At 42.4% G+C, this 27,104-nt stretch overlaps 1 protein-coding gene across 9 annotated transcripts in view; it reads left to right on the top strand.

Moving 5' to 3' along the window:
• LOC105021890 (thrombospondin type-1 domain-containing protein 7A) overlaps positions 1 to 27,104 on the top strand; it is a 109,410-nt gene that overhangs the window by 47,656 nt on the left and 34,650 nt on the right. For 5 of the 9 annotated variants that reach the window (XM_034288856.1, XM_034288857.1, XM_034288862.1 and 2 more), the window contains exons 2-11: positions 2,236 to 3,067; positions 5,615 to 5,869; positions 6,729 to 6,910; positions 9,268 to 9,336; positions 11,290 to 11,445; positions 14,956 to 15,159; positions 18,718 to 18,912; positions 19,125 to 19,163; positions 19,469 to 19,504; positions 21,249 to 21,501. In XM_034288856.1, the coding sequence (XP_034144747.1) occupies positions 2,236 to 3,067; positions 5,615 to 5,869; positions 6,729 to 6,910; positions 9,268 to 9,336; positions 11,290 to 11,445; positions 14,956 to 15,159; positions 18,718 to 18,912; positions 19,125 to 19,163; positions 19,469 to 19,504; positions 21,249 to 21,501 (2,221 nt within the window). The remainder of the gene's footprint in view (positions 1 to 2,235; positions 3,068 to 5,614; positions 5,870 to 6,728; positions 6,911 to 9,267; positions 9,337 to 11,289; positions 11,446 to 14,955; positions 15,160 to 18,717; positions 18,913 to 19,124; positions 19,164 to 19,468; positions 19,505 to 21,248; positions 21,502 to 27,104) is intronic. The other 4 variants (XM_034288861.1, XM_034288863.1, XM_034288859.1 and 1 more) reach the window with 3 other exon arrangements.

Raw genomic sequence — 27,104 nt, forward strand, 5'->3', positions numbered from 1 at the left:
ATTATTTCATTGTGTAAGTTATCATATGCACAATAGTCCATTCTATTGTCAAAATCTGTCAGGCATATATACCATGAATATCATTACAGTAATATGGATTTTTTGTAACGTCCACTAAATTGATCGCAGCAGAACATTTCAGGGGATGGTTATGGCATCCATGAAGATGTTTCCATTGTTGCATTGCTAGGGAAAATATCATGTGTGATGTCGATGAAAATCGGTAGCCAGACAAACAAGAGCCACAGGACATGGAGTGAGGAGTCTTTAGTGTAGAACTCCAGGTTTACTGTGTTACAGTGTCAGGCTATACGTTATTTTCCTTTTTTTTTGTATTGATGTATTTTCGTATTATATTATGCTGTGTAAGTTTTCTGTTTACTGTGGTGTAAGGCAGTAACCTTATGTAAAAAATGACTGCAAAAAGTGTCAGTGGAAATGTGAATGAAATGTGTAGTGTTAAACTTTGAACTGTTGTAATTGGCATCTGAATAGGATTCAGTTTGATACACAATATAATTCAGTGAGTTAGACAAAAAAAACATTCTAATACAGTAAACATTCAGTATAAATAAAAATATAGGACAAGACTGAAATGCAGATAGAAGGAACATTTCCAAGGTCCACTGTCATACTGACAGAACAACTAAACATTTTGACCACCATTGTTTACACACTGCCAAAGGAATTTTTCATTTTCAGGGAATTGACGTTCATTGTGAGACAATACATTTGTTTTGAAGCAAGAGTTACAGTGGGGAGAACAAGTATTTGATACACTGCCGATTTTGCAGGTTTTCCTACTTACAAAGCATGTAGAGGTCTAAAATTCAGAAAATCACATTGTATGATTTTTAAATAATTAATTTGCATTTTATTGATTGACATAAATATTTGATCACCTACCAACCAGTAAGAATTCCGGCTCTCACAGACCTGTTAGTTTTTCTTTAAGAAGCCCTCCTGTTCTCCACTCACTACCTGTATTAACTGCACCTGTTTGAACTTGTTACCTGTATAAAAGACACCTGTCCACACACTCACTCAAACAAACAGACTCCAATCTCTGCACAATGGCCAAGACCAGAGAGCTGTGTAAGGACATCAGGGATGAAATTGTAGACCTGCACAAGGCTGGGATGGGCTACAGGACAATAGGCAAGCAGCTTGGTGAGAAGGCAACAACTGTTGGCGAAATTATTAGAAAATGGAAGAAGTTCAAGATGACGGTCAATCTCCCTCGGTCTGGGGCTCCATGCAAGATTTCACCTCGTGGGGCATCAATGATCATGAGGAAGGTTAGGGATCAGCCCAGAACTACACAGCAATGACCTGAAGAGAGCTGGGACCACAGTCTCAAAGAAAACCATTAGTAACACGTTACGCCTTCATGGATTAAAATCCTGCAGCGCATGCAAGGTCCCCCTGCTCAAGCCAGCGCATGTCCAGGCCCGTCTGAAGTTTACCAATGACCATCTAGATGATCCAGAGGAGGAATGGGAGAAGGTCATGTGGTCTGATGAGACAAAAATAGAGCTTTTTGGTCTAAACTCCACTCGCCGTGTTTGGAGGAAGAACAAGGATGAGTACAACCCCAAGAACACCATCCCAACCGTGAAGCTTGGAGGTGGTAACATCATTCTTTGGGGATGCTTTTCTGCAAAGGGGACAAGAAGACTGCACCGTATTGAGGGGAGGATGGATGGGGCCATGTATCGTGAGGAGTGTGTGCAAACCTGGTCAAAAACTACAGGAAACGTATGATCTCTGTAATTGCAAACAAAGGTTTCTGTACCAAATATTGCGTTCTGCTTTTCTGATGTATCAAATACTTACGTCATGCAATAAAATGCAAATAAAAAATCATACAATGTGATTTTCTGGATTTTTTTTTTTTATTCCATCACTCACAGTTGGAGAGTACCTCTATTAAAAATGACAGACTTTTACTTGCTTTGTAAGTGGGAAAACCTGCAAAATCGGCAGTGTATCAAATACTTGTTCTCCCCACTGTATATGTTTTTGGGGGAGTTATGACCTTTTGCAGGGGAGCTATGTTGTTGTGCTCTACCATAAAAGCAATTTTTGACAAATGCACCAAGAGCTTTGAGAATGATAACACTGTTTCAAGAAATTAGCTAAAGCAATCGAGAAACACTGTATGTACAATGTGTGATGTTCGAAAGGACATCCCCCTTATGCATATTTTAATGGTGAGCCTGTTGTTTTTCCCAGGGCCGTGGGGGAGATGCATGGGCAGTGACTGTGGCCCCGGGGGCAGCCAGAGCCGGGCAGTGTGGTGTGCCCATGTTGATGGCTGGACCACCCTCCACACCAACTGTTACCAGTCCCAACGGCCTTCCAACCAGCAGAATTGCTTCCGTGTGTGCGACTGGCACAAAGACCTGTACGACTGGCAGCTGGGTACCTGGAGCCAATGTGTGTCCGTGTCGGCGAGGGCCTTTGGGGGCATGCGGCCGCACGTTTGCAATGTGGGTAAGGAGGGCATCCAGACTCGGGAGGTGGGCTGCATACTGAAGGCCGACGAGTCCCCCGGAGAGGACGCCATCTGTGAGTACTTTGAGCCCAAGCCTCGGCTGGAGCAAGCCTGCCTGATCCCTTGCCCTCAGGAGTGTGTGGTGTCTGAGTTCACTCCATGGACCTCCTGCTCAAAAACCTGTGGCACCGGCCTGCAGAACCGGGTCCGCAGTGTCCTGGTACCTCCTCTCTTTGGGGGTTCTGCCTGCCCCAACCTGACGGAGTTCCAAACCTGTAAGCCAGGACCTTGCAAGGGGGCCGAGGGGGTGTACAGTCTGAGGCTGGGCCCCTGGACCCCCTGTTCCCTCCCCATCTCTCGGCCGGTGCGGCAGGCCAAGAGGAGGAAGGGTAAGGGGGGGGGTAGGGAGAGACCTGGGGTCAAAGACCCAGATACCAGAGAGCTGATTCAGAAAAAACGAACCAGAAACCGTCTCAACCGGCAGGAGAGTCCCTTCTGGGACATCCAGGTGGGATACCAGAATCGTGCAGTGAGCTGTGCACACAGGAATGGGAGTACAGTGGGACTCAGGTGAGTGGCTCTAGGTTTGGCTTTTCAGGTCTGGCGTAATGTCTCAGTTGGTTTTGTGTGCTGATTGTCCTTCAAAATTATACTTTTAGCCTGGTTAGGACATTTATGCTAGTCATAAGAAACCTGTGTTTTTGTCTTTTCAGAAGGGTATTTATGTTAGTCATCATGGTGAGCTGTCTCTTGGCTTTCCTTTTATAAAACGCAATCTGAAAATAGCCATATGAACCGGTCACATAATCTAAACCGACCAGAGTTTTTGATCACAAATCTCCATCAGAATCGTAAGAAAAGTATTATGCTGTGATGTACTGTACTGTACATGAAGTCCAGACATTAATAGCAATGGCCATACATGTTCTTAAACCTATAATTCTTAGTGACTTTCTTACCCCCGTTAGATGACTGGTAGGGGATCCTGGGTATTTGCTCTGTCTTTTTGCACTCCCACGTTCTGATGTCTACTCAAATTTTTACAACTCTATATTCACCCATTCTCATTCCTTTTTGAATCTTAATGCACTCTGTAATGCACTTTATAAAGTTAACTGCACTTAGGTTAGTATCTATTTAGCCATATTATGTGTGCGTTTCTGAGAAACATAGTAATAAAGGCACATTTCAGTGCAATTTCAAATAATTTACAAATATATGCCCTGTGGATATAAAGCTTGGTATCATCATCCTAAAACCATGTTAAAAAAAACATGTTAGCTTAGCATAAATTGCAAATGAATGGCAAAAAACAACAACATCAAGAGTCGGATGAGCTGTACAATTCACATATTGGTACATGTATTGGTATTGTGCATTTAAGGAAAGATGAAAGCATGCCACAGATTTGATCAATTATGTACTAAATGTATTCATTAATGCGCTGTTGGTGCCAACTTTATAGCAGTTGCTAGGATCAAATATTTCAAAGTTACCGTGAAAACAACCCTTGTGCCCTTAGGAACATCAATATTAATCTTTGACTTGTTTATTTCTGGTTCTGAAATATTCATAGTTGTTTTTGCCATTTCAGAAAAGTGGAACAAACTTCCCTCTGAAGTGATAACCCAGTGAATGTAGCCAGTTGTCCTCCTAGCATCTTGCTGAATTCATTTCCCATTTTGTTTGATAGAAATCTCTCATCGATGGTCCACTGCTTTCTCAGGACTCTTTGCTTGAGCCCTGTTGTAGAAAATAACCTGTATAAAAGCCATCTGTGGACTTTTTACTGTATCTTGTGTATGGTAGCCTCTGCTTGTCCAGTTTGCAGAAACAGAAATTCTCCTAGAAACCATAAATGTACGTATTTTAAAAAAAATATCCTTGTGCCATAAGCCTCTGTTTTTGGTCACTGATTTACCCTGGCCGTAGAAACCACTCAGCTTTTCTTTTATCAAGGTTATCTGCTACGCAACCTTTAGGGACCTTTGAATTTGAGTGTTTTATTTATACTCTCTTATTTCAAGTGAAATTGTTTGTATGTCCCCATTCTGTCTGAAAGACGGAGATGAAGAAATAATGACTACTGTGAAGACTTCAAAAATCCCACAACAATGCAGTAGAATAGACAGTAGACACAACAAAGAAACATCAAATACTCAGAGATTGAGTGCCGTGAAAATGGGTCAATAGATGCATAAAAGCTTTTTAAGAATGTGTAAAGTTTTATGAGTCAGGAAGTGAGCTATTATCCTCACTTGTCACATTCATTAATTCCTTATTGTGTTTCAGTGAAAATAAATCTCCCAGCATGCCTCGTTGGTGGCACAACACAGCTTCTCCGTTCCGTCACACCTGTGGGCCCATCACATTTAAGACTTGAGGAGTGTAATAAACTACAGAGACATGGGACCTAAAACATTACTTAAACACACAAACGTTTTTCCAACCAGTTTCACTGGTTTCTAGCAGACGTGTGAGGAGATGGAGGTGAAGTGTGGCAGCAACGGCGTCTTTCTAAACCAAGCAGAGCTGTAATTAGCTGTAATAGCTCATCGGCTGCATTGCCTCAGGGGAAAGGCGATGTACGCTGCAAACCAAGTAACAGAAAAGGGTCGCCTTTTAGAGAGAATTCCGAATAATTTCAAAGAGCTTAAAGAGGCAGCGCTTATTCATTAGCGCCAAGTTGGATGATTAACAGTGCTTGCTTTCGGTGATTGATCAGAAGTTGTTTCTTCTTTTGAAGGCACAACCCGTCAGAGTTTATGTAGATGTTAAACTGATATGATTCATTTAATGTCCTTTGTTGTATTACATGTACAAAACCCCTCCTTCTATCCACCCATGGTCCTTTCATGGGTGCATTTGAACCAACAATGAAATTCACTACCTCAACGCGGGAACCGTGGCGCCACACCTCATGCAGCTCCGTCATTATGGTGTGCATGCTAGTTTGGGCCATGTATGTGTGTGAGACAGTACATGATCTCGTTAGTATCACGGGCTTATGTCCCGGTTATCGATGAATGACCCCAGGCTTCCTGTTAACCCTAACCACTACCACGATCCACTACGGATCTCAGATGATTGTCCTAACCAATGTCTCCCTCCTTTCAGTCTCTGCCAGCCCAGGGAACTCCCTCTGACGATCCAGTCCTGCATTCTCCCTAAGGACTGTGAGCTGAGCGACTGGTCAGACTGGGGCCCCTGCTCAAAGGCCTGCACGGACCCCAATCCAAAGTCCCCTAGGGGCCAGCGCACCAGGTCGAGACGTGTGCTTCAATTCGCCGTGGGGGAGGGGGAGAACTGTGCTCCACTGGAGGAGGCGGAGCCATGTGACACGGAAGGGGATGGAGTACCTCCATGTGCCACGTGAGTGTGTCTTACTGTGTTGGAGATGATTGATTGTATAAATCAGTGTCATAGTTTAGCAGAAAATTATTGATATGTTGAGTTTCTGGAATGTATCTGTTTTTTTATATCATTTGGGACAGAACCCGGACAGGAATTGTAGGCACACAGCTTGGAAGTGGGTTGGTGTCAAGAATCTGTGATGTTTTAAGTAGAGTGTATGTTTTACATGGTGGTGTTTTTTCCCAAACATCACCACAGTAACCTGATAGGGTGGCTTTCAAGACCTTTTCAATCGCCTGGAAAGATTATGTGTGCTAACACCCTGAAGGCTGCCTAGATTAGAAAAAGAAAACAACTAAAGAGCATAGAGAAATATTGGCCGAAGTATTTGGGTTAGTTCCAGAAACAGACTTCAGTCAAATTGAATCAATGAGGATAATTGTCCATGCTGTATTCTGACAGACACACACACACACACACACACTACCTTCAATGAAATACAGCAACTACTACTGTAGCATTACGCTGCCCTGTTTCCAATCTGTGAAACGGTGAGACCACACAGTCTATCAAACCTTTGGCATTGAAATAGCAAGACATTATTATTATGACAAAAATTCAAAACAACAACTTTTCGTATTACTCATGACACATGGATTGGAAATAATTAGCCTAAAGTTGTTGTTGAAGAGTTAGCCAGTTAGAGTTAATTTACATCTATTCCAAACTTGACAGCTGAATCTTCAGTTAAAGTCACACATGTATTTTTATAGCACAGACTTGACAGGTTTTGATTTGCTAAAGAAACCTCAATCAGAAAGTACATGTGTTTTGACACCATAAAACCCATGAATACTTCTGTCTGTCACCATCACAGTTACACCTGGAGGACTACAGAGTGGAGCGACTGTAGAGTGGACTCGTTGCTAAGCCAACAGGACCGTCGGCGTAGCAACCAGACCGGCCTATGCGGGGGAGGCCTACAGAATCGAGAGGTGTACTGTGTCCAGGCCAACGCAGAACTACTGACCTACCTCAATAACCTCAAAGACAAAGATGGTAGGAAGTATTTTCAATGTACGACATGTTCCTATAATAAAGCGTTTTATGTGTTCAACACTTGCCTATTACAAAGCCTTTCCCTGCGTATAATAGTATCAAAACTGGACATGTTAGAACCCATTTTCCAACACAGCGTATGCCAACATGTATCAGGATCAGTCTGTTTCAGACCCGGACACATTGGCATGAACATTGACATATGCTCGGAATGCATGTTAAGATATGGTCTTGATTAAGTTTTCATGCAGTGATTTTGTATGTGCAACTTTCTCAATAACCACAAAGAAAGCTTATCTGACGGTTCTATGTTCATAAGTTATTAAACCATCTGAGGTTGAGGTCCATCTTTTTCTTTTGGCAGCTTTTGCCTCTGAGGCTGAAATGATGTTATTGGATGCCTCAGCGATGAGTCCAGTGTTTTTATTTTAAATGGGCTGCATGCTCTGAGGATTAGTCAGTCCTGACCCTAAACCATAACCATAACCCTGACTTTAACCTAAACTTAACCACTGCCAACCCTTACCTCACCCTAACCTTCTCCTTAACTACTAACATTAGACTTGGGATGTAAACTCCACTCTTAACATTGGGTCAACAGATAACAGAATTTCTGCTTTCTGGTTAGAGCTGCCTCTAAAACAAGACTTATTGTGAAGAAATCCAACCTGCATCTTGGACGGAATAATTGAAACCAAATGCTATGCTACGACATGACACGTCTGATATTGTTGCACTTTTTTTCTTTGAAGCTTGTACGAAACAGTCCCACGTGAAATCCTTCACTAGAACAAAGAGAACATCGTCACAAGTTTGCTTATGAAATTATTCCAACATCAAAGACATGCCGTTGCGCTCGTTACCTTGTGTCTAACACATTCGTTAACACGCATTGTCATGTACAGTATTTTCCCATTCCAAGTAATGGGAAAACTACTCAGGATCTGAATAATGCAAAACTAAAGACCAAAGATCTACTTCCACATTTCCTAACAACAGCAATTCCTGATTAACACCATTTTAACACACCTTGGTATGCGTGTTCTCTGAAAGTGTGTTGCAGGAATACTGGGGCCATAGCAGAACCTCTGTAGTGCCTCTTGAACACTGCATACTGCAGCAAGAGGCAATAAGGAGAGTGGAACTCCTTTAATAACATAACCCAAGTGCATCAACTGTCCTGATATGACTCCTACGCAGCGGAAAAATGAGAACTCTCAGGCTTTGACACTCACCTGTCAAGCCCACTTGAAGTCAATGCCAGTTAATTAGGAAGGATTCTGAGACTAAGCATTAACGGTGGAGGTGGCTTGTGGAAAATATTAAGCCTTTCCGTAATGCGAGAAGCAGACTTAGCTATTATGCAAGGAGGTTTTTCTGCTGTTATGCGGGTAAGTGTTGGTGAAGTGCTGACTGCATTTAAGCAGGTTCCTTGATGAGGAGGAAGTTCTACCTTAATTATACTGTAGAAACGTTTAGATGTTTCTGTTGTTGTGGCAGACAATGCCTCTGACGCTTTACAGGACATAAACAACAATGCAAACTCTCCCTTCTTTTTTCTCTGTCTTTCTCTCTGTCTCTGTCTTTCTCTCTGTCTCTTTTTCTTTCTTTCTTTCTCTCTTTCTGTCTCTCTATCTATTGCTATTTCTCTTTCTGTCACTTTCTGTCTTTGTCTCCCTCTCGCTTGCTCTTGCTTTCTCTGTCTGTCTGTCTGTCAGTCTAACTGGTCCTTAAAACATTAATCCACATCATTTCCTTATGCATGTTGAAAACACATTGTTGTTAAAGATAAATGCATACATTGGAAGGGAAGATACCGCTGATGTTGTTGGAGAGTGAGTGCGTGTGTGTGTTCCCACTGAGCGCTTGCATGCGTGGGGTGTGTGTGTGGTGGTTGTGTGCGTTAGCGCGTGTGTGGGAGTTAGAAGGAAAAGTGTTCTTATCTTCCTGGAGCAGGATTCCTCTTCCCCCATCAGTGGGTAATCTTCCCGGCTGCCTCAGACTGGCTCAGTGATGTCTGCTGCTGCCACTACTGCATGCATAAACTAAACCGCCAGGCTCTCAGAAGAACAGGTCCAGGTTCAACCTGAATCCACACCGTAACCATTCAAGGGTGGGAAATGCTAAAACCAGCGCTGAGGGGACACTAGACAGATCCTGCTGGAGCACCTTCAACGTACATTGTAGGACTCCAGTACCCCTGCTGTGTTTCCCAGCCCTTGTGTTAAAAAAAAATCCACTGTGTTTTATTGTGAGAGACCCCTTAGATAGCACTTAACATGCCTCAACTTCCAAAATCCTCTCCCTCCCTCTCCTTCCCCAGTTTTGCTAATAGTTGTCTCTTCCTGTGCCTGCAGAAGGTCAGGTCCCAAACCAGCAGAAGCCTAGTGTTCCCCCTCTCCTATCCATCAGCTTTGAAATCACAGGTAGGTGCCTTTAGAAACCACTTCCTGTCTCAGTAGACCCCATGCTGCTTGTCTGCTCTTCTGTTGCCCTGACCTCCCTCTCAGATGAAGTGCGGTATGAGCGCATGCAATTACATCTTGATGGATGATTCAATGATGTTTTCATATAGTGGCTTGTCTTGATAGCCTCTCCATATTTTCCATCTCAAGTGCTGTAGTTTCATTTCAACACCAACATGTGTTTTCCCGTAAGTTGGAACATAAACATTTTTAAAATCATCTGGAAAAGGACAACCACATATTTGCCTGGCACGTTTGCCACAGATTGTCTTGTTTTTTGGTCTTTTTTTGTCTTTTTTTCCCCAATGGAATATGCAAAGCATATGTGAGATGTTTTTTTTTTCTCAGCTGAGTACAGGGAGAAAAACATCTCACATATGCTTTGCATATTCCATAAGCCACACTAACATTAGTTGTAGCACGTGTTCATTGTAGAAGAGGAGCACATTCTATAAATCATTTCATTAAGACTTTGTCTTTTTGTTTATCGCAAACACCATTCCTCAGTAAGTCCACAATTTGTACTAAGAATGGACTGATGTACATAGATAGGATTTATCTGGCTTATGAAATGCAGTACTTGACTCCCAAAATGTTTGTGAGTGAATTATTCATTTTGCATATCAAAGCCTGGCTCACTTTCAATGTATGTTCAGAATTTGTTTTTAGCTTTATTGACTTGCTAAGGTGTGAAGCTCTGAGTCAATAGTTGAAGACTTGTACCACCTCTACCCCATTACTGTCAGAACTGGGTAGACAGGTACAAGGACAACTTGATCTTCACACCCTCCTGGGTAGGAATGTGTGCTTGTGCACGTGTGTGATTGATTGCAAGCAATGCGACAGTTGACGCAACGTTTGGATCGCATTTTGAATGTCCCTGCATGTATTTGACCTGTCTGGCATATAGTTGCAGATGTGTGTGTATGTGTTTGCTTGTCTCCTGTTCCTCCGTGCATCTGCTCTGTTTCCGTGCATGTCACAGTGTCTGTGCACGTGTTCATAAGCTCCAGCAGAGGGGTATCTATTGGCCTGGTAGAGCCATTGGTAGAGGGACCATCTGTTAGGTGAGGGGGAGCGTCTGTTGCTTCAGCCTGGACCACCTGCAATGTGCAGGATTCCAAAACAGCTTCGATGTGACACACTCATAAAACCACCCACCAACTTTCCACTCCAACTGAAAACAAAACCATTTATTCAAGCTCATTTAAGAACCTCCGGAAAATTGCAGTCGACTTCACTTATTCTCCTGCCAAGAAAATCATGAAGAAATTGCCCTTTGCATGTGTATACAGTTTCTAATTCAGAAAGGACAACAACATGAGATTTTAGCACTAGAGGATCCTTTATGGAATATGTATGAGGTGATACAATCTCACACCTTCGATACAGCCTTCGTATGTCTCTAGTGACAAGCGCATGGCCTGTCAACGTTGTTTTATGTGTTAGACACCATTGAAGGAATCGTCTGAGTTAATTTTTCATCCGGACAGTTTGCTTACAGTGTGACTATAAACAAAGTGGAATAGCAGGAATATGGCAGCGTTCATAAACTATAGTTAACCTTGACTGTGGGTTTTATGTACTCTATTCTGGGACTGTGTGTAGTGACTTTCATTAAAGTGAAAACAACTGTTTACACCCTTTGTTTGGATTTTTCCACTACATTTTCATAAGCACTCACACTGGTAAACATTTAGTACACAAGTGCTTGATACGGTCAATCAGCTGAATGGAAAATATGGTTGACCGATTGCAAAGGAAGCCTTCACCTCAGGGTGGTCAGTTAAAATGTTTCTCTGAACACTGCATTCGTCTTCTACATCCACACGTTTCAGAACATGTTGTACGTTTGCGATTACAGCAGGACAAGTGTGTTGGAGTGCCTGTAACTGTAACCGTCCATGTCTCCAGCGTCTCGCCCCGTGGACAGCAAGCTGTGTGGCGGTCCCATTCCTGACACATCCCAGCTGTGCCACATCCCCTGTCCCATCGAGTGTGAGGTGTCCCCTTGGGGGGCCTGGGGACCCTGCACCTATGAGAACTGCAATGTCCAAGATGGGAAGAAAGGTATGTGCGGAGCCTTGGATAGACACTGGAGTCTGTAAGGCTTGTGTGTGGGTGGTGTGTGTCGAGATGCTTACAGAGTGCTTTCATAACACTATGGTTTATTATGTCCCTGTCAAACCTACTGGTGGCTATCGCTACAAAACAGTGGAAAATCTGTTAACATGCCGTTTGTCATTATGGATTGTTTTACCTATTATGTTATCTATTATGAGTAATAAATTATGAGGTTATCTATTATGAGATTATCTATTATGAGTTCTGCATGACGTAATTTACAACATATTACGTTCCAGATGGTATATAGTATAGTTGAAGAATATATACACTACCAGTCAATAGTTTGGAAACAGTTACCTATTAACTTATATAAACGTTATCATTCAAAAGTTTGGGGTCAATTGAAATGTCTGTGTTTATGATAAAAATATGCATGAAATTTGTTTGAATAGGAAATATATAAAAATGAATTGGAAATATAGTCTTTAACAAGGTTAAAAATACTGAGTTTTAATTTAGATTATAATTGTGTCCTTCAAACTTTGCTTTCATCAAAGAACCCTCCATTTGCATCAATTACAACCTTGCAGACCTATGGCATTCTACTTATCAGTTTGTTGTGGTAAACTGAATTGATTTCAGCTAATGCTTCCTGAAGCACCTCCCACACAGTTTGATTGGATTGATGGGCACTTCTTACCTACCGTACGGTCAAGCTGCTCCCACAACAACTCAATGGTGTTGAGATCCGGTGACTGTGCTGGCAACTCCATTATAGACAGAATATCAGCTGACTGCTTCTTCCATAAATAGTTCTTACATAGTTTGTAGCTGTGCATTGTGCTGTTGTAGGAGGAAATTGGCTCCAATCAAGCGTCGTCCACAGGGTACAGTATGGCATTGAATTGCATAATGGAGTAATAGACTTCCTTCTTCAAGATCCTTTTTACCCTGCACAAATCTCCCACTTCCCCACCACCAAAGCACCCCCAGATCATCACATAGCCTCCACCATGCTTGACAGATGGTGTCAAGTACTCCTCCAGCAACCTTTCATTTGGTCTGCATCTCACGAATGTTCTACTATGTGATCAGAACACCTCAAATTTAGATTTGTCTGTCCATAGCACTTTTTTTCCAGTCTTCCTCTGTCCAGTGTCTTCTGCCCATCTTAATAAATAATTTGTATTAACCAGTCTGAGATATGGCTTTATCTTTTGCCTAGAACTCTGCCTAGAAGGGCAGCATTCCATAGTTTCCTCTTCACTATTGACGTTAAGACTGTTTTTTTCTGGGACTATTTAATGAAGCTGCCAGTTGATGACCTGTGTGGTATCTGTTTCTCAAACTCGACACACATGTATTTGTCCTCTTGCTCAGTTGTGCACCGGGGCCTCCTACTCTTTATATTCTGGTTAGAGCCAGTTTGCGCTGTTGTGTGAAGGGAGTAGTTCACAGCATTGTACAAGATCTTCAGTTTCTTGGCAATTTCTCGCATAGTATAGCCTTCTTTTCTCAGAACAACAGTAAACTGATGTTTTCAAATAAAGTTATTTGTTTCTGTTATCAAACCTACAATTGCTGATACTCCAGATACTCAACTAGTCTGAAGGCCTGTTCCATTTTTCATTTTTCAGCTGTGCTAACATAATTGCAAAAGTTTTTTTAATGATCAATTAGGCTTTTAGAATTATAAACTTAAACACAACGTGCCATTGGAACACATACTGGTTGCTGATAATGGGCCTCTGTCTATGTTGATTTTCCATTAAAGAATCAGACGTTTCCAGCTACAATAGCCAATTACAACATTAACAATGTCTACACTGTATTCTGATCAATTTGCTGTTGTTTTAATGGACATGTGCTAATGGAAATGTGCTTTTATATTTTGTAAACAAAGACATTTCTAAGTGACCCCAATCTTTTGAACGGTAGTGTGTATATATATATATATATATTTATTTATATATACAGTATCTCACAAAAGTGGGTACACCCCTCACATTTTTGTAAATGTTTTAGTATGTCTTTTCATGTGACAACACTGAAGAAATGACACTTTGCTGCCATGTAAAGTAGTGAGCGTACAGCTTGTATGACAGTGTAAATTTACTGTCCCCTCAAAATAACTCAACACACAGCCATTAACGCTAAAAGTGAGTACACACCAAGGTGAAAATGTCCAAATTGAGCCCAAAGTGTCAATATTTTATGTGGCCACCATAATTTTCCAGCACTGCCTTAACCCTCTTGGGCATGGAGTTCAGCAGAGCTTCACAGGTTGCCACTGGAGTCCTCTTCCACACCTCCATGACGGCATCACAAAGCTGTTGGATGTTAGAGACCTTGCGCTCCTCCACCTTCTGTTTGAGGATGCCCCACATATGCTCAATAGGGTTTAGGTCTGGGGACATGCTTGGCCAGTCCATCACCTTTACCCCCAGCTTCTTTAGCAAGGCAGTGGTCGTCTTGGTGTGTTCGGGGTCGTTATAATGTTGGAATACTGCCCTGCTGCCCAGTCTCTGAAGGGAGGGGATTGTGCTCTGCTTCAGTACGTCATAGTACATGTTGGCATTCATTGTTCCCTCAAAGCACTCATACGTCTATTTCCCAAAGACAACCTCTGGATATGACGCTGAGCATGAGCACTTAACTTCTTTGGTCGACCATGGCGAGGCCTGTTCTGAGTGGAACCTGTTAAACCGCTGTATGGTCTTGGCCACCATGCTGCAGCTCAGTTTCAAGGTCTTGGCAATCTTCTTATAGCTTAGGCCATCTTTATATAGAGCAACAATTCTTTTTTTCAGATTCTCAGTTCTTTGCCATGAGGTGTCATGTTGAATTTCCAGTGACCAGTATGAGGGAGTGTGAGAGCGATGACACCAAATTTAACACACCTGCTCCCCATTCACACCTGAGACCTTGTAACACTAACGAGTCACTTGACACCAGGGAGGGAAAATGGCCTATTTGGACATTTTCACTTAGGGGTGTACTCACTTTTGTTGCCAGCGGTTTTTAAGGGACAGCAAATTTACACTGTTATACAAGCTGTACCTTCACTACATTACATTGTAGCAAAGTGCTTTAGTAATGTAGGTGTTATTGTAGCCATGGTAATGTCCTCTTCAAAGAATTTGCTGGCATAAAAGCAGTATCTAAAATCTGTGGGTGGTCCAACACCTACATTCTAATTACTCGTTGGCTCTTCACAATGAAATCCTCTCTTTTGTATCAATTTACTGTCAATTAGACCACAGCATGAGTATAAGTCCTTACAATTAACCTGCCAATGAATTGCTCCTTCTTGTGCAGTAATCCTAATCTTGCTATAATACCATACTCTATTCATTTCAAGAGGGCTGTTGAAGAGATAAACTATAAGCGGAGAACAATTACAGATGTTTTTTTTTTCCCCCGAGTACAAAAATAGACAATAGCTACATGTCTATTTTCGTCATGTTTTTATTTTCCTTATTGAAATGTTTGGCACGTTCTTTGTCTACATAGGTTTTAAATTGAGGAAACGGGAGATAAGCAACGAACCGACAGGAGGGCCAGGGAATTGCCCACACTTGGTGGAAGCCATCCCGTGTGAAGACCCTAGCTGCTGGGACTGGCAGCTTGTCAGGCTAGATGAGTGTGTCCCAGACGAGGACCTGCCATGTGGTCCTGGGACACAGAAACCTCAGGTCCAGTGTGTCAACAGCACCGGTGAGAAAACCGCAGAAACGAACGATCGGCTGAATGTTGTTTCAATCTGTTTGATCAGATTCAAATTGCCAAACTGTGTATTGGACATTCCCTGCACCTTTACACAATTTAAAAATGAAGTTTTGTGATAATTGCTACTGTTTGATGTGTGTGTGTGGTGGCGCTCTATATGTTAATTGATTTGGTTAATGCTCATTATAGAGTCCTTTAGGTTCCAGTTTTGAGGGAACCACTGTTCTGTTGTGATATAGCCAATCTGTGATGAAAAGTCAGGGTTTCACTCGCGGAATGAAAAATCTTGTGTTGTTAAAGGTGACCTCTGTTTCAGTCCTGTTACTTGTGGGTGTACTGTAAGTAAGTGAAAAGCTGGAGATGACTGGGGAGAGTATGGTGGTTAGCCTCCCTGCCATTTATCATGGTTGTTAGGAGTTCCCTCCAGGCATCCTCCCACAGCCTATACCCCCCCAGTCTCCTCTTCCTTTCCACCCTGCCTAGCTCAGCATAGCCACACGATGCCCGTTCTCCCTTTCACTCGTTCAGCCTGAGCAATTAAACACTGCTCACAATCAAATCTCTCTGGCCCTCCAGGGACTCCCTTAACGTTGCATCTCTGTGGCTTCACTCTAACACTTTAATACTGAAGGCTGTTTGACGGAAGAGAAAGGCAGCTGTCTGGGAATTGTTTTGCATGTTTTATTTGTTGAGGCGGTTTGAAATGTATCTTGTTTAAGATTTGTGCAATATAAAAATATCATTTGATTTGACAATCCTGGTCAGAGTTATCTGGGAAATACAGAATGATATTAAATAGATGTAGTTTATAAACATATACAGTGACATACATGGTCACAGATACATACAGAAACATACAGAGATGAACAGAGACATACAAAGATATACTGAAACATACAGAGATATATAGAAACATACAGAGATAAACAGAAACATACAAAGATAAACAGAGACATACAAAGATATACAGAGATATATAGAAACATACAGAGATAAACAGAGACATACAAAGATATACAGAAACATACAGAGATATATAGAAACATACAGAGATATACAAAGATAAACAGACATGCAGATACAGACAGAAACATACAGAGATAAACAGACATACAGAAATATACGGAGACCAGCTGAGATAGACAGAGACATACAGAGACAGACAGAGACATACAGATTTACAGAGAGAGACAGAGACATATAGAGAGTTGTTTTACCCTATCACTATTGCTGCATAAACATTATTGCTTTGGAAATAGTGGTAACCATCCAGTAAAACACATATTGAATTGCAATTACAGAGACAGACAGACATAGACAGATAAAATGTGATTGATACAGACAGAGACATATAAAGAGATACAGACAGACTGAGAATGTTATACAAAGGCAAATTTGGACAGAGATGAAAGAGATATCAAATAGATGCACTTTAGAGACTAGACAAAGGCCAGGAAATGAATTGCCTCTAAAGCACACTGCGACAATTGTCATTTGACACACAGTATAACTTCCTCTAAATACAGGAACTCAAGCAATTCACCAAAGCTCTTCAGCAAACTCATCTTACTTCACACAGAACATATGCACCCCCCAGTAAAATGATTGTCCATCCAGGTGGTGTGTTCCTTGTTGCTCTGTGAGATGCACAACCTATTTTGTTCTTTTCTGCCTTTCTTGACTGGCATTGATTGATTCCACCAGTCTCCACTGATGGAAATTGATTTTGTTTTTGTTACGAATTGCAGCAATTTTTTACCCCTAGAGATTTTGGGCTCAATGTCTGGCTGCGGTACATTTTCTTCAGATACACTGAGTGAGGGTGAATCTTATGAAACTGCCACACACACACACACACACACACACGCACACACACAGCAAACAAACACACTCGATGATACAGGGACAAACAATATTGAAACTCCGCTGTCAATACTCAGAACTGTGAGTCTCCTGAATTCTAATTCCCAATTGAAATCCATCGTTGACAGCCCGTTCGCTTAAGATGGGACCCGTTTGAGTCTCCACCAATGTGAGAGTCACTGGGTTTTCCTGTCACTTTGCATTTCCACACCGTCTCAGTTCAGTCAACATCGGTTTACTGAGCCGTCATCATAGCGACATCTTAATGCAGAAGCAAGCCGATTGGACGGTTTCAAGCTCAACTCATCCTCACCCTGAAACTCTTTTTTTTTTTAACTACCGTCGGAGGATACATATATTTCCCATGCAGTCGTGTTCATCTGGAATGATGAGAAACGTCCCAAACTCAATTCATTGCAACATTTTTATCTGCTGAAAGTACATACAGAATTTTTGAGTATATAATACTGAACCCATGAATCCTAACTATGTTGTTTAAATGTTTAAGTTCCAATGGGAATTCCAATGGTAATTTAGCATTCCTGTCAAGTTAAATTGAGAATAGGGACATCATTATTCATACATTTGGCAGATTATCCTGGATTACCTTAATTACCATCTATGAAACAGTCACCGAAAAGGAACCACTGTGCTAGTAAAAGATGTGCATTGAAACTGATTAACGTTCAGGCATCCAAGTGCTGCGGTAGACTAAGGCACAACTCCTTCTGGGTTTAAGGGAGGAGGGTTGGTCCGGTACCGCGTCTCATCATGTTCTAGTGACTCTTTATGGCAGGTCTGGTGCCTGCAAGCTGACTGACCATTGTGATAAGAAGCCGCACTGCTGTTTCTTATTATTATTTCTTCTTAGTGGAAACACTTCCCGATCTTCAACTCTCACAGTGAACACTGAGGCTGTACTCATTTAAACTCTCTAGTTAACAAAATCAAATTACATTTTTCAGTCGAAATAGCTTTAGATTTTTATGATGAAGCCTGCAGTATAGACTTTATGTAGTATTCAGTGCGTGCATAAATTCTGTGAGAATTTTTGACATTAGGGTTTGACATTAATTAATAATGTTTTAATCAGTAACACTATTATTATTATTATTACCAAAAATTGAATTAGACAGTGTAGATAACTACAGGCTTGTTTACCTGTTCTAGCCTGCAAAATACAAGTAAAAAACATTCTAATTGTGGCTTTGAAACAATCAGACTGAATCTTGCCAAAAATGTAAAAGGTTGCTTTGTTGCATTATAAAGGGCATAATTATTATGTTGATTCAATCAAAAACATTGATCTATTCTACATAGTGCAAACTAATAAGGTGGATGTTATTTGTCTGGCCGACTGCCATCTCGTCTACAGTCAACGCGGAGCAGCCGCTCATGTGTACATTGTTCCATACGATACAAATGGGATAGCACGGAATTGGTAACTGGGTACAATTTTATTAAAGAAAAAATAAATGTATTCATTAACATTCATTGACGCTGAGGAAAAAGATCACCCACAATCCCACCAATTGAACCTATCAAGTGTGGTGTGGCTCGTCCTGTAATCAGGATAATACAAGTACAACTGATGTTTGTCATTTCAGATTGTTTCCTGTAAGGAACCCTTCTATAAAGGTTTGACAGTACAAATTGAGCTTTCCTTTCTCTTTGCCCACCCAGGTGACACTATGGATATAGAGCTGTGTAGAGGAACCCCGGTCCCAGAACCCATTGTCTGCCTGGTACCCTGCCCCAAAGACTGTGTCCTCAGTGACTGGACAACCTGGTCCTCCTGCTCTCAGACCTGCTCCAGCAAAACCATCGAGGGGAAGCAGATGAGGACTCGCTCCATACTGGCCTACAACGCTGGCGAAGGTGGCTAATAGACTGTGTACTGTGGAAGGAGTAATGTTGTGTGGCGTGCGTGTTGTCTGCTTTCAGTGCAGGCGTTAATAGGATGTAGAGTATGTCTCAGTCGTTGTACAGCTTTCATGCTGCTTTCCAAGCTGTCTTTCATGATGTTTTCACCCTGTCCGTCTGTTTCTCATTATATGTATTTGTTTTTATTGTTGTTTGACTCCCGTCAGTCACTGCAATGGTAGTGGCATGGATCACAGTGATGGAGGGTAACTGTTGTGATTGACGCTAGCTTTTAGCTACATTTAACCTTAGCACCGTGTTGACAGATTAAATAATGTGATTTTAGATCTGCCAATCTGTAAATATTTTTCTCTAGCCTTTGGACACCGTAGGGTTGATTCCAAACCGTTTTAGAAGGTCGCAGTAGTGTCAGTATTTAAATTAGCAGTGGTTTTTAGTAGTTGCTATTGGTTCTGTGGTTGTGCTACAGTATTTGTACTGCTTTAAATTGATTTATTGTAATTATCTTGATATAAAAAATATTTAACAACTAAATATCAATTTTCCAAAGGTCTTTCTAGAGTGCCCAAGTTTCCAGAGCTTTTTGGTACATTGTATTCTTATTCCTAATAGTAGCAGCAGTAGTGGTAGTAGTACTGGTATTAGTGGTAGTAGCATTAAGAGTAAACACAGTGATACTTATATTATTCATTGTAGTAGTAGTACTACTTTTAGCGGTAGTAGCATTAGTAGTAAACACAGTGGTAGTTATATTATTCATTGTAGTAGTAGTACTAGTATTTAGTTGTCAGCGTAGATATTTGGGTAGACTTTTTTTAATTGGTGTCCTACCAATGTGGGAAGCCTTCTTATCATCATCTATGCTGTTTTATTATTTTGAGAGCCTGCTACTGGCGAAGAAAACCTCCCAAAAGATGCCTATTTTTTTCAGAACAGTGTTCCGTCTGTTTGGTGTTCCTATGCTTCACTATGTCATAATTTAAGCTGCATACTAAATGTAACCACACTAGCTCAGAGACATAATACATTATGTATTTCTTTCAAAGCTAATTTGTGAGTATGTCAGCAAAGTGCTGACATTCATAAAGCTAACATTAATAAACCTGTGTTTCATAAGCAGTGTCATTTGACTAACATTAAAGTGTTTCCATTTGTCACATTGAGATTGGACTGAGATGGCTTCACCATTCATAAATAATATACTACACCTCCCTGTAGAATTGATAGACTTTCCCTCTGTCCAACCCCAAACTCTTTTGAACAAAATCTGTTGGAGGAGAGCGCTTTACAGGCTAATGACAACAGTTAGCTTGCAGATGCCAAACCTGTCATGAGGAGAGGCAAGAACACGGGGTAGCAAGGCCTCCTTATCCGGCCATTCAATTAATACAGCCTTTTGCGGGATTCCCGGCTAGGTCTGATTGCTGCAGCCAGGATTTGAACCTGAGTTGCATTGCGATTCAGGATATTAGACCTCTACGCTACTCGTGAGCCCCATCCCTATTTTCTAGGTCAGTTTGGGCCTGTGGCCTTGTTGGGTCTACAGAACTGGAAGAACCTGCAAACAGACATGGGAAGTCAGCGATGTTAGCAGGCAACAGTCAGCAGAAAGGAGGTCTGTTCATTTCCCATCAGGGTTGAATGTCTGAGTCGGCGCTCCGCAACCAATAGGCCACTGAACAACACTGCTGCTCATTATGGAGCCGGCTGGCTTTCATCTCAGGATGTTGCCGATGTTGTGGAGGACTTACAGTCCCAGAATGCCCCTCCATCACTTCCCAAAGCTGTAACTGTCTGCAATTACTCGGAAGCACCGAGGGTTCTGATTCTCATGTTGTTTTCTCTGTCCTCTGCTGAGCAGACATGAGAAAGACAAAGAATAAGGGAGAGAGAGAGAGAGGGACATACAGGCTGAAACACAGAATGACAGACAGAAAATGTGTGAGAAAGGGAAGGGAGAGCGCAATTTTGGATGTGTTCTGTCCGTCAGGTGGAGAATAGGGATGTGAATCAGTCTTGCGACTAGCAGATAGAGATGAATACTCTGCATGTGATGGGGGCAGGAGAATCAAACCCAGCTGTCAATCATCAGGGGAAGGAGGGTTAACAGTCTTTTAACTGTCACTTAAACTTCACCTCACAGACTTTGATCCGATTTTTCTCGGCGTAGTGTGGTGTGGTAGATCATCTGAAACGAATGCCTGCACATATCAAAGACTAGAACCTGAAGCAGAAGCTCTTTAAAATGTTTGCTTCATAACATGCAGACGTTTCTTTATGCTGGATTCCTCTACAAAGTCCACAACTGGTCTGCCTGTGTGTGTATGCAGGTGGGGACATGTGTCCCAACAGCAGTTCCCTGCAGGAGGTGCGTAACTGCAATGAGCACGCCTGTACAGTTTACCACTGGCAGACTGGCCCTTGGGGCCCCTGCACTGAAGACCCCTCAGCCTCGGCCCTCAACACCAGCGTGGGTTCCAGGTCTGCTGCGGGCCTCAAGGCCAACGGGCCCTGCTCCCAGGGCATGCAGACCCGCAAGGTCATCTGTGTCCGGGTTAACGTGGGCCAGGTGCCACCTAAGAAGTAAGAACATTTAAGCCCTACATGTGTATCATTGTGCGTGAGTGTGTTTATATGTGTGAGCGAGTGAAGAACTGCCCGAAAAGGTGAGTCAGTCGGTGAGTGAGTCGAGTGTGAGTCAGTGAGCGACTGACTGATTGATGAGGTGAGTCAGTCAGTGAGTGAGTCGAGTGTGAGTCAGTGAGCGAATGACTGATCGATGAGGTGAGTCAGTCGGTGCGTGAGTCGAGTGTGAGTCAGTGAGCGACTGAATGATTGATTGATGAGGTAAGTAAGTCGAGTGTGAGTCAGTGAGCGACTGAATGATCGATGAGGTGAGTCAGTTAGTGAGTGAGTCGAGTGTGAGTCAGTGAGCAACTGACTGATTGATGAGGTGTGTCAGTCAGTGAGTGAGTCGAATGTGAGTCAGTGAGCGAATTACTGATTGATGAGGTGAGTCAGTCCGTGAGTGAGTCGAGTGTGAGTCAGTGAGCGACTGACTGATTGATGAGGTGAGTCAGTCAGTGACTGAGTCGAGTGTGAGTTAGTGAGCGAATGACTGATCGATGAGGTGAGTCAGTCGGTGCGTGAGTCGAGTGTGAGTCAGTGAGCGACTGAATGATTGATTGATGAGGTAAGTAAGTCGAGTGTGAGTCAGTGAGCGACTGAATGATCGATGAGGTGAGTCAGTCAGTGAGTGAGTCAAGTGTGAGTCAGTGAGCAACTGACTGATTGATGAGGTGTGTCAGTCAGTGAGTGAGTTGAATGTGAGTCAGTGAGCGAATTACTGATTGATGAGGTGAGTCAGTCCGTGAGTGAGTCGAGTGTGAGTCAGTGAGCGACTGACTGATTGATGAGGTGAGTCAGTCAGTGAGTGAGTCGAGTGTGAGTCAGTTAGCGACTGAATGATTGATGAGCTTAGTCACTCCGTGAGTGAGTCGAGTTTGAGTCAGTGAGCGACTGACTGATTGATGAGGTGTGTCATTACTGACTGACTGAGAAGTTGAGTCAGTCGTTGAGTGAGTCAGTGATTCGGTTTGTGAGTGAGTTTTGTGTACATGTATATGTGTGAGCTATACAGTTATTTTTAAGTTTATCCTATAAAAAGTGTAGCTATCAGTACTCAACAGGCACATACAGATAAAGAGAAAAACCTGTCGTCCCAAACAGGCTAATTAACCCTGTCAGTTTGGGTCTGTGTAATTTTCTACTGATGATAATGACAGTAATTAAGTGAGCTTGATATTTTAAGGCAATTTAATCACCACAAGATGATTACAGTTAGTAATGCATAGTATACTGTACCATGCAGCCTTAAAGTGCACCAACAAATTTTCTTCATAATTAACCTAAACTTGTGTTCTGGGCTGGCATGGTGTGATTTTTGCTTCACCATCAAGGTGGAGAATGAATTGGTACTGATTTCCTTCACTAATTGGGATTTTGTAAAATCCAGATATTAACTGAGAGCCTAATTTTGATTTCCACGGACCTGAAGTCATTTAAATGAGGCGTCCCAGTGGTTGCTGTCAGTGGTTTTGAATATGTTTCTGCCTTCTGGACCATGACGAGCATAACAACTTTTCTCCAGCATGTTTCTCATCCTTCGAGCCCCTGTTGTCTTAGAGAGTATTTCCCCGGTCATCATGGATTAGGTTAAATCCGCTGAAGCTGGCGAAGACCCCAACTTGTTGTGTCACACTGCTGTGGGATGTTTCTAGTGGACTAATGTGGGTGAATGCATGTCCCGTGGTTGCTAGGCTTTTCTGTTTGTTTGGGGTTTAATATTATGAGAATGTCTCTGTCTTAGCATAGAATTCCATGCCATGGGGCTTCAAAATTTTTCAGGTTAACTTTGGGGATAGAAGCATCACAGAGGTATCATGAAACAAAAATCCAGAAAATCACATTGTATGATTTTTAAATAATTAATTTGAATATTATTGCATGACATAAGTATTTGATCACCTACCAACCAGTAAGAATTCCGGCTCTCAAAGACCTTTTAGTTTTTCTTTAAGAAGCCCTCCTGTTCTCCACTCATTACCTGTATTAACTGCACCTGTTTGAACTCATTACCTGTATAAAAGACACCTGTCCACACACTCAATCAAACAGACTCCAACCTCTCTACAATGGCCAAGACCAGAGAGCTGTGCAAGGACATCAGGGATAAAATTGTAGACCTGCACAAGGCTGGGATGAGCTACAGGACAATAGGCAACCAGCTTGGTGAGAAGGCAACAACTGTTGGCGCAATTATTAGAAAATGGAAGAAGTTCAAGATGACGGTCAATCTCCCTCGGTCTGGGGCTCCATGCAAGATCTCACCTCATGGGGCATCAATGATCATGAAGAAGGTGAGGGATCAGCCCAAAACTACACGGCAGGATCTGGTCAATGACCTGAAGAGAGCTGGGACCACAGTCTCAAAGAAAACCATTAGTAACACACTACGCCGTCATGGATTAAAATCCTGCAGCGCACGCAAGGTCCCCCTGCTCAAGCCAGTGCATGTCCAGGCCCGTCTGAAGTTTGCCAATGACCATCTGGATGATCCAGAGGAGGAATGGGAGAAGGTCATGTGGTCTGATGAGACAAAAATAGAGCTTTTTGGTCTAAACTCCACTTGCCGTGTTTGGAGGAAGAACAAGGATGAGTACAACCCCAAGAACACGATCCCAACCGTGAAGCATGGAGGTGGAAACATCATTCTTTGGGGATGCTTTTCTGCAAAGGGGACAGGACAACTGCACCGTATTGAGGGGAGGATGGATGGGGCCATGTATCGCGATGGGGCCTCAGTAAGAGCATTGAAGATGGGTTGTGGCTGGGTCTTCCAGCATGACAACGACCTGAAAAACACAGCCAGGGCAACTAAGGAGTGGCTCCGTAAGAAGCATCTCAAGGTCCTGGAGTGGCCTAGCCAGTCTCCAGACCTGAACCCAATAGAAAATCTTTGGAGGGAGCCGAAAGTCTGTATTGCCCAGCGACTGAAGGATCTGTAGAAGGTCTGTATGGAGGAGTGGGCCAAAATCCCTGCTGCAGTGTGTGCAAACCTGGTCAAGAACTACAGGAAACGTATGATCTCTGTAATTGCAAACAAAGGTTTCTGTACCAAATATTATGTTCTGCTTTTCTGATGTATCAAATACTTATGTCATGCAATAAAACAATTCCAACTGGGTTTGGCAGAGTTGAGCATTTCAGCCAGCCTTCCTGGTAGGTATCCACGGCAAAGCATTCTGCTTTTTCCCATGCTGCTTGCCCAACCAAGTCACACAGGTCAATGTGTGAGGCCAGAGTCAATCGCCTTACAACCTCTGTCAGCTTGTTGTGGTTGGTGACCCATTGACCATGCAGAGGGAATCTAGTGAACAAAGAGACCTGATCATTTCTGCACACTACACCTCCAAATGATCAATACTTGGAATATTTAATAATTAAATCATGAAACATTTGTATTTACATGTTAATGTTGATGTAAACAGATTAAACTGATAAAAAGTGTAATAACATTAACAGTCTTGGTAAATACGTGATAACATTTCAGAGGAGTTCCAGAATGTTTTCGTCTGTTAACCACAGCAGCATACCATTACAACATGGATATTCAAAATGACTTGACCAACTTTAGGGACGTAGCCCTTTTAAATCTTTTTAAGACATTGTCACCTCGAGGTAGCCCAGCCAACCTCACTGGCTCATGGATATAGAGAGTGTCACCCTGCCTGAACTGCATTGTCAACTGACAACTTGACACACTGGTTTCTAAATTCCCTGTGTCTCCTCTTCCCAGCATCCCTTTAGTAGGTAGGTTTGACTAGCACTTCCCCAAGACCCCAGCAGAACAAACAAACACACATCCGCCTCGCCGGTATGTATCCGCGGATGTGCCTGGGTTCAGTCAGAGGGGGCTCAGAGCCACCGTCACACACCCGGCGGCTGTGAACCTCACACAGTGTCACCGCACACTGTCAAAGAGAGCAGAGTCTCCTGGAGACAGACCTGTCAGTCTGTCAGACGCACGCCTCTATCAGTGGCGTTTGGAACGGAAACATCCTGGCTTGTTGATTCAATACAATTTGCATGGGGACTGGCGTCCGATGTGTTTGTGTAATCACACTGATGTTTATTTGGACCATCCGGAAAGGAGATGAATGGGTGTGATAGTGTTTGATGCGGTGGTCAATCATGCAGTCGTGTCGTAATGAGCGTTCTACTTGCCATGCATGACAGTGAAGGAAAAGTTAAAAGCTGTGTGGACTGAGGCCAGTGAAACTAATGCAAAGCCCTTGAAGAACCTGAGCTTTATTTTGTACCCCCCCCCCACATTTAAATAATTGTGTCTGTTTACTTTTGTACTTTTTGATAATGGAATTAATTAGGCCTTATCATTTAGCACCAGGCTTTATGTGCTTTTGCGGTCTCTTAAAACGATGTGGGTTTCAATGCCGTGCTTTGAGTTTTCTCACTCTCTGTTCAACCATATGCTCATTTTTTATAATCTATAGCTGAACAGATTATTCAAGCGCTAATAGCAAATATCAGAACAGAAACATTACCCTTGCAGACTCTTCATAATGATGTGCTGTGGGACAAGCTCTGAGTAAATGTTGTGTTTCTTCAACACAAATCATTACATTTAAAGATCATTACGATATCATAACACTAGCAGGGAATACAAGTCGGCTAAAACTGTGATGCTTTAACTGGATAATCTAATGCCCAGTAGAGGAGGCCTCCATACCTCAATAGACAGGAAGAACAACTTGTCTACAGTACCAGCATTGTGTTCTAGCAATGTACGTGACCTGTGTTGTTAATGAGAATGTTACTGAATTTTAATCACACAAACCGGGGTAATACCTATCATTACAACATTCCTAAAATACAATTAAATCAAAAGAGAACAGTAGGAGTGTTTACCGAGGAGCTTTGGTATTGGTAATATAAGGTAGTTAAGTGTTTCGTTCAACAGCTCAACACGGATCATGTATTTGTGTCTCATCTTTTACAATGTGTTGTCTGGAACAATGTTGAAACTAAATTGGAACAGGAGGGATATTACTGTCTGCTATGCTAGAGGACGTTCATCATTAGTTAAGTGAGGTGTAGCAAGACGCTAAATGTTTGTCTCAACACTTCAATCTGGATTATGTCGTTGTGTCTCCTCTTGTATTCTATTGTTTGTCTGGGGGATTGCTTACCAGTAGGCTTTCGTTTGGACGTCTGTCGAAGTAGCTCATCCTTAAGCATTTTCCAACCGACGACCTGTTGTTATTAGGGTAACTGGTAACTCTTTAAACCTAAAGAGGTAACTAAGAAATGTATTTGATCCAAGCCTGACCCATATAACTCGTGATCTAATTCTCCCTATTTTCCATCCCTGAGCACAGCTTTGGAGTGTAGAACCGGTATAAAAACATGCCAGAGGATTTGTCTCACTTGAGAGGGATTTACCTCTGTCTATTGGTATTAAAAATAAATACCTCCTCTCTTCGCATAGCTGCCTGCTGCATTATGACATGGTGAGTGTGAGGCTCCCCGGTTCTCCCCTGACAACATGGTACTAATGAGTACAGCAGCCCCAGAAGAAGACAGGGCTCTCCTACTTCCAGTGTGTA

This window comes from Esox lucius, chromosome 20 (assembly GCF_011004845.1).
Source record: "Esox lucius isolate fEsoLuc1 chromosome 20, fEsoLuc1.pri, whole genome shotgun sequence".
Lineage (NCBI taxonomy): Eukaryota > Metazoa > Chordata > Actinopteri > Esociformes > Esocidae > Esox > Esox lucius.